We start from the raw sequence: 8,844 nt of genomic DNA on the forward strand, positions 1-8,844 counted from the left end.
GTTTTCCTTTACTGGTACAAAAACTTGGCCATCATAGATTATATGGACTTCTCAGATTATTGTTATTAAACAATACATTAAAATGAGTGGAATTGCTTTTGTAGGAATTGTTTTCTTTCAAATATATAATAGGCAGCAAACAGGAATGTGTGATCAAATTCCCAAATGCTAAATCCTTGAGTATTCCAGTGATGAAAAAATAAAATGAGGTTATACAAAAGTGACTGTATATTATATATTTGATGGGTAATAAAGAGGAATCAAACACAATAGAGTAAAAACACGCATTGAAAAAGTTTTTTATTTGCAAGTTACCACAATAATTGATGATTACATGCACAAGTCCAATTCCATAAATGTGCTGGAATGTCACTTGTTTATACTAGTAAATTATTTAGACACTCTAACAACAGATGGCTTAACCTTGCTAGCTAACATCCCCTGCATTTTTAGGTCCATATAGTCACCTGAATGTTCCGTGCATGCGGAAGTGCAATGGTGTGTGTTTTATTGGAGTATTCTAGTGTGCTGATAACAATTATGTACAGGACATCGGTTTATGGGTGATGAACTAAACTTGTCAGCATAGGCCGTGGTGTGGGGCCTCAGCCGAATGAGACTACCATCACTTGTTCTACCACACTACACTACACTACACTACACTACACTACACTACACTACACTACACTACACTACACTACACTACACTACACTACACTACACTACACTACACTACACTACACTACATATGTACTGTATATCTTGCTTTGAATGGTGGTCCTGGGCATTTATTTTCTTCTGTTGACGTCTACTAAAACTATATATGAATACTTGAACTTACTGATGGTTGGTCTCTTGTAAACATCTGGTTTCATTTAGTCGCTGGGGTATAGGGAACATCATAACCACAATAAATGCCAGGTAAATATTTGAGTACATTTGTAGGATCGCCTGTTTGTACAACTCTCTATTAATTTTGACAAATGATGATTGTTCTATTAGAGTATTTGATTGTTCTAGTACAATTATCCTCAGTGACATCATAAACCAGTTTTTCATATCTTCAAGTAAATAACTCTAATGTGTATTGTAAGGTTAAGTTAAGAGGGTATTGCACTGGCTTTAGATGTCCGATTACTCAGTGATTAGAAAAGCCTTATTAACTTAAGGCTTTGCTCCAGCTTTACATTCACTATCACTTCAGGTTGTAATTGTAACCCAAGTTATTGTAACCCAAGATTATATATATAAGATTTTCTACAAAAACAAGTAGCTACATATACTTTCTGAATGTATAAAATTTCCCCCCACCCAGGGAGAGTCTCTTGCACCTACTAGTCCTGGGAGAGAGTAGCAGCTGGCTTGGCCTACTTTCTGGTGGTGGACTATGTATTTATCTATAGATATCCAGAAATGATATAAGTAGCTAAAGTGTAAATTTTCTACCAGCACCATGCCCATGCCTAGTTTCCGCATCAATTGCAACAACCCAACAAATGGTGTGTTACCCAGCTAGGTGTATTGTTAAGCAAGTAGCTATCATTTAATAATCACTCTTGCAAAAAGAAATAGCTACGTATTAGATATACATTAGCTGTGCATCACTGAGTTTAAATTGAATTCCAATTTTAGGTCAAATTTCTTGGCATGATCAACAGTGAATCTCCAGTGCATGATGGCTACCATTCTCCTTAACTTGTCGCTTAAATTTTATTAACATAGTACAAATATTATATATGTACATGCAGTTGTAGCTGGGCAAAAGCTGACTGGACCATCTTAGTCTCATATGGTCAGATCGCTTTATTTTGTGTGTGGGGGTGGAAAAATTTGACCAAGGTGTAGCTACCAGTTCTATGTGCCAGGACAGGAATTGACTATATTGGAATGGTGGAACAGAATTTTCAAAGTCAGTTAGTTATGCACACAATAGAAGTTCAGCTAATGTCGACAATAAATAGCTGATTAGATGTATGCAGTAGTAAAAAGTATATATTATGTACATGCAAATATGATGAAATTGAAAATTACTTCCATTGTGGTTTTATATGCACACTTACAACAACTCAACAAAGTATAGCTCTGACATGAAGCACTTTGTGGAGCAACATACAGAACACATAACACACAATAGCCAAATTTTGTAAAGAGAATTATAGCATAATATATACAATGTTATGGATACACTAAATGTACCATAAATTCCTGAGACTAAATTATCTGTGTAAGGTCAAAGATCTCCATTATTTATTTTTGCTTTTATATTTATTAAGGCTTTACAGCACAAGTGCTGAAGGTCTGTAAGACACCTGGTCCTGTTTAAAGTTGTTACATAAAGTGTGTTTGAAAAGGTGGAGTAAGTAATTCAATTCATATAATCTTCATCATGCTGTAGACCATTATGATTAATTGCAGTTACCATGAAAATTCAATCAAAAATTCCATTCTGCTACAGTAGTAAATTCCATGCACTGTTTATACACTAATAGTTATATACTTAAGTCCAGTCCACTAGTGCATGTATATATACGACAGTGACATCTTGACTACACGTGTTGCATGAATGCATGTGAGTGTGTATCTATAACTTTTGTTGGGTTTGCTTTGCAAAATATATCTGTAATGTGCATACATATTAAAAATTAGGTTTAACAACTAACGTACAGAAGAAAATCCACTAAGTCTTGTAGAACCCATCTTTGCAGCAAGGCAATCACATGTATTATAGCCAACTTGCACAAAGCATTAAAGTCTCTGGGTGAACTCAAGTTATATGATCAAGATTATATCAATCATGACTCTAATTCCTGGTGAAACATAAGCTTTTAAAACCTTTTTTGTTGGTTGTAGTATTCTTTTTTGTTTACAGTTAAAAATCCTACAGTTTCTGGGGTATTAACCCCTCTGAGATCCATATACATGCAGCATTTATGCTGCATGTATGTATGTCACACCTCTAGAGGTACCGCTGCATACCATGATATGTATGGTTAGTGGTTACACATATCAACATCATACAGTAAGTGCTTTGCACAAGGATTTTCTGATGCAATACAGACATGCATGCATGGTGGTGTTATAACTTAGTATCTTGACATTCCAGTGTACTGCAATATTTAGTTCCATAGCTATGTCACAGTAAGCAGACAGCATGCATGCAAAGATATGCGTATCTTTCTAGTCATTATAGTGTCACCGTATTGATAATTTCTCAATAGCACTAGAGCACCAATTGTCCCAATACCAGTTTGCAAGAGCAGAATATTGGAAGGATTCTTCAAAGGTGGTTTGACATGCAGTGAGTCTGTGATGTGGTGTAGTTACATTAAAATTTTATGTTTCCATGGGTAACAGAAACTAATTCAACAAATGTTTGGTTCTCAGTAAGTCATTATAGTTATGGCTTGTAAGGCTGCATATCAGTGAACCAAATGCATATTAAATTCTCTAATTAAAATTACAACTAAAGTTTTAGGGTTCTAGGTTATTAGTCTTACATTTATCTTGTTCTTTAACAGGTATCCATTGTATATCCTGTTGTGGATCTTAATGAGTGTTTTATTGGAGTAGTTTTGACTGAGCATTGGGGTACTACGTAGCTCTATTATAGGGATCATCTCTACCTTAAAGATGCAATTAGGGTTAGTAATAGTACAACTCATAGAGAGCAAAGAGAATTGCAAGTATGTAGCTACTGCATAAGATAAACTCCACTGCTACTAATAATAGCATGCCATATAATTACTCATTGTCACTATGGAAGAAGTTAAAGATGTGTGCCAGCAACTTTACACTATGCTTATAGGAGCCTGCATGCACAAAGTTAATTATAAATTTTCAGTCCTACCAACTCCTCAAAATTGACCAGTTATTATAAGTTTCATTTTTGTATGTTCTTGCTATTGCTTATATACTGGCCATAATATTATTTTTCATTATTGTACAGCTTCAATTTGAACAATACATATGGATCAAAGCACAATTACAACAAAAAAAATCAATAAAGTACATAAAAACAATAGAATTTAAATTGATGAAGAGAAGATGAGTTTACACTGTTGTCTGGTAATTTGTTCCAGTTTGGTATAGTGTGCATGCATCGGGAAAGAAGAAAAGCATTTATAGTGACAAAATAATGGTACAAATTTGTAACTGTTAGATCCATCCCCTGGTAGTATTGGAACTAGAATATTAGAGATAGGAATTATATGGCACTATATAGGATTTGTTGATTTATCACATTGTAGCTAGAACATTAACAGTCTTAGTATGAGTACTATAAGGATTCCCAGCATGATTGTATAGGAGATGGAAGGCACTGATATAGAGGCACTGATATAGGGACTATTTTCCTTAGGAGATAAGAGTATGCATGTAAGAAAGAGAACTACCTTAATAGGACATTCATTTAAGATTCATTACATGCAGAATGCTTCAATTTTCAACTATAATGATTCTATACTTTTTAGCTTTACACTTTCAATTTAGATATACATTAAATATAGGTGAAAATTTGACCATATAAGCCAAAACCAACAGTGAGGGACTTAAGGAAGCCATACATTACAGAAAATACTTTCTAAGCATCCAAGTATTGAACCATTATTAAGCTATAGTGTGCTCTCAGACCCTGTTCCTTTGTTTCATCCATGCATATAGAATCACATATATATAACTAGCCAGGATCTTTCAAGAAGTGAGTTAGCTACACCTAAGAACTAGATGTACTCTAAACAATTTTATAGGTACAAAAATCAGATGCAATGAACATGTTGCAAACCTCAGTATATATGGATATAGGTATAAGTGGTACAAATATACAGCTATAGGTCCTTAGTTTTAGCAATATATAGTTCTTGAACACATCCATGCAGGAGCAAGCCTGCATGTACATTATAATAGCTAAATACCTACTTAAGGCTTTGTAAGTCACGCATGCATCAGTAATAATTAATGCATGGAGATTTTAAATGTGTATAATGAGTGACTTCTGATCCAAACACAAATAGCTATACTTGGAAAAGAAATCTATTAGAGTATTTGCAGAAAAATCAGGATGATGTAGCTATGTAAATATATTCATGTATGGCTATATATTCACTTTTGTATGCGTATTATTGTTCTGTTATTATGTATGTTTGGATTGTACTGTGTGTATTTTGCTTGTATGTATATGTTTATGTATGTGCTTGTATGTATGTCCCTCCAATGAGGAAGAGCGGTTGTGCTGATCATTGAGAGGTTAAACTTATTAATCAATCAATCAATCGAGGTGTATTGCACTTATGTACATCCCTCCTCTTCAGTTTGCACCCCGAGATGAATATATAGCAACACATCATAGAATTGTTTGAACAATTTTTAATTGGTAATCACTATTGAAGCATGGGTATAATATGTATAGTGCTAGCTATATATACGGTTCAATGGAGAATAAAGATTTACCAACACAAAATTCATAAACCATAAGTTTATAATTTCCAAATGCAGCTATAGCAATAGCTGTATAACATTTTATATAGCTAGCTAGGAAAGCAGTATTCTGCATCAATTAAGATATCTAATTCATGCAGCCATCTTCTATAATTAATTTGGTTCATGGACGAGAAGTGTATGCATGCATACTTCTGGTTTATCTACCAGAAGTCATCATTAATAAGTCCACCAGTCAACCATTCTTTGTTATTTGCATCATTACACATCCCAAAATCTTTTCAGCATGCATTATTATACATGTGTGTGCTAATTGTTCTTTTTTTGTACCACCGTTTTGTATATAATTAATTAGTGCACTTCTGTAATGCTGTTTGCTGTATTTTTGTTGTGTTCTTTGTTGGCTGATGCCTTGTACAAGCTTTGCCTTTTGTGTGTGCCTTAATTCCGTTGTAGTAAATTTGATGATTATAAAATGGTATAGTTAAATAAAGATGTCAAGGGTGCCAAAAGTCAGCCAACAATAGATGTACATCATGAATTCCATGATAGTTTGTAGAGCCATAGCTCCATCTAAAAATGTGCAGTGTAGACTCTTACTACCAATTTTTGCTCCTTTTCTATATTGCTACACTGCGACTGCTAAAATTGTCCCCATACTCTTTACTTTGGTCTGTTGCTCTCAGCTGTAAATCTCAGGGAAGATACTAGTTTCAGTTATAGAGTAATACATACAATACAGATCATGCCACAGTATTAAAAAAACTACTACTAGATAATGCCTATATGTGCATTACTGTTTTATTGGAGTACTACTGGAAAAGTATCCAAATGAAAAAGTATACCAGTTCTTCTGTGAAGTCAAGTTTTCATTATAAAATTGTAATTTCAGGTGCAAAAATTCCTTTGATCTGCCCACGCAAAGTGTTACACAATATACATACCATAACACTGATCTTGGTAAAATTACCAGAAATTTAGACATCAACCAACAGTGCTAACAGTGCTAAGTGCAAGATGCAAAAATACTATAGAAAAGACAACAGCTAGAGGAGACAGTTCTATGACATGATGGTAGCTTCATATAAACTACACAGTAGTCTTTATCTTTTTAGCAAGAGCATGCAATGACACTTCATCCTCCTCTAAAGCATCACACATTTTTTTCCAGCTAGCTGAAGTGTCAGTTTCAAGCCATACTTCCAACATCTTACGACACTTCTCCTGAAGGTCAGGCAAACCGGGATCATGCTTAATTGATTTCAGTTTAACATTAGGAATACCGAGCTCTAAACCAATAGGATAATAAGATGGTGCCATATCAGTGATGTAATGATTGAGCTTGTTCATGGTTGGGGTAGCCTCCAGGTGGAGGTCCAGTGGATGGGTAGGGATTACTTCGTCACGTAATGTGGGGAAGTTTTCAAAAGTAAGACAAACAGCTTCAATTTCTGGTGTTCCTTTGTCACGTAATTCTTGATAATAGACCCGCTCTTTACTTACAAGCTTATAGAATAGTTTCCTACACTTGATATAAAAAAATGAAAGTCTGTAATATGTATTTTCTCCATCCCCTCTGTACTCATGAGGTTTTTTCCCATTTTCATCAATGGCATCCTGGTCTGCTTTATGTTCTATCAAAAGTTTTGCAATAGATAATTGATCTGTAGCATACGCCATATGCAAGGGAGTGCCACCAAGTTTAGGCATTGGTTGATTTACATCAATGCTGCACTCATCCACCAAAAATCTGATAACAGTGGACAGTTTGTGCAGAACAGCAAGGTGAATTGCTGAGTCACCTGTGACCGATTTTTTGTTAACAAGAATGCCAAATTCCTTGATGAAATTAATGATCAAAGACTGACAATTCTCAGAGGAATCACAACCCTTAAACAACTCAAAAAAACATAAACTGCCTTCCTCATCCAGGCTATTAGCATCTGCTCCAAAGTCTGTGATGAGTATTCGTACAATTCCAATTTCTTTAGATAGGAAAGCTGCAGAAAGGATTTTGATATTCTTTCCATCTACAAGAGAGATACCATATTGATTTAGTATTTTTTTTTAGTTCAACACCATTTCCAAAATGTATAGCTAATGTAATATGACCCAATACCTCTTCTGAAACAGATGTACTAACACTGTCATTTCTTTTTCGTTTACCTAAAACTGAAGGACCTGTAGTAGTAACAGCTTTATGCAATGACTCCAGTAACTGGGATACAGTATGGACATGAGAGTCATCCTTTAGTCTCACGTGATCGTTGACTACTACCCACCCACTCATCTTCATCAACTTCTCACAAGCAGAATACCTCCATACTTTACTATTAAATGTCTTGTTGGCTAATTTGATTTGACGATACCTGTCATCATTTGGGCACTGAATAATGTTGTCAAAGATCTTTCTCAGCGTTGACAAGGTAGTCTCTACATCTTCAGGACTAATAGACGCAACGATTTTATTTAGCTGTTGTGATAAAGACGTTTTTAAATCCACTGCCATCGCTGCATACAGTACTACAAAGGAGACTTTTTCACGTCAGTGTCATTTTTTACAACGACTTGGTAAACGGAAGCGAAAACTCCGCACCTGCGAATAATTAGGTATTATGGTCACCCGTGTTTCTCCTCATACCAAAGTCAGGTATTAACCCTTCCTTCTGACCTTAGTGGTGCTGTGGACTATTAGTGCTATTGAACAGGTGGCAATTTTCGCTGTTTCACTATGGAAGGTATGTAGTTTCGCTCGTGTATGTGCACCTCCTCAGTAAGGTAAGTAAGGGGGTTTCCGGACAGCTGGGTATGATTATGATTATGATTATGATTAGGCCACTCCAAGTCATACCTTAGTTTCTGGTCACTCCCAAGCCTACAAATGGATGCGGGCGGGCGGATGATCAGGACTTCAGGACTATAGACTCTACTGTGACAATATACTGTATGGTATTATTATTTGCTCAATTTAGCAAATTCATGCTGATTTTGTTTTTAGTCAAACTTAACCAACAACATAAGTAGTTGTGCTTCGGCAAAAAATGCACTAGGGAAGTTGTTGATGGATCATGGCTAGCTATACACGATGGATCATGGCTACCTATACACTGATGTATAGCATTTAAGTATATTTATTTATTTATTTAGAATATACTATAGGAAATGTTTTGCTCATGTAGCTACTTATGCTTTCCAAGTGAAATAAATGTCTCATTATAGCTATGTCAGGAAAGTATTACTATGACTTATAGCTAAGTTGTTCAAATGATCATGATCCAAAATGAAATTTAACTTCTATTTTCACATCAGAAATTCTTCATTCAAATGTGAAGTCTTAGCCCACTTAGCTATGTGTTTCCAGCCTTCTATTCAGTTACCTTGAGAAAAGTAACTGTCAAAGTTTTGGGTCAT

General features: G+C 35.1%; 1 protein-coding gene across 1 annotated transcript; it reads right to left on the reverse strand.

Moving 5' to 3' along the window:
* Positions 1 to 6,285: 6,285 nt before the first annotated feature.
* On the reverse strand, positions 6,286 to 8,016 carry LOC136265906 (uncharacterized). The gene is made up of 2 exons (XM_066060851.1): positions 7,600 to 8,016; positions 6,286 to 7,463 (listed from the first exon to the last, which is right to left on the reverse strand). Exons 1-2 carry the CDS (start codon positions 7,940 to 7,942, stop codon positions 6,523 to 6,525), a joined length of 1,284 nt encoding a protein of 427 aa, XP_065916923.1. The 5' UTR covers positions 7,943 to 8,016; the 3' UTR covers positions 6,286 to 6,522.
* Between the last annotated feature and the right edge of the window lie 828 nt (positions 8,017 to 8,844).

The sequence above is a fragment of the Dysidea avara genome, chromosome 9 (assembly GCF_963678975.1).
Source record: "Dysidea avara chromosome 9, odDysAvar1.4, whole genome shotgun sequence".
NCBI classification, from domain to species: Eukaryota; Metazoa; Porifera; class Demospongiae; order Dictyoceratida; family Dysideidae; genus Dysidea; species Dysidea avara.

Coding starts and splice junctions, on each gene's coding strand:
- LOC136265906 (XM_066060851.1), bottom strand. CDS start 7,942: ATGGCAGTGGATTTAAAAACGTCTTTATCACAACAGCTAAATAAAATC. Junction 7,464..7,599: donor TACAGGTCCTTCAGTTTTAG/GTAAACGAAAAA, acceptor TCTCTCTTGTAG/ATGGAAAGAATATCAAAATC.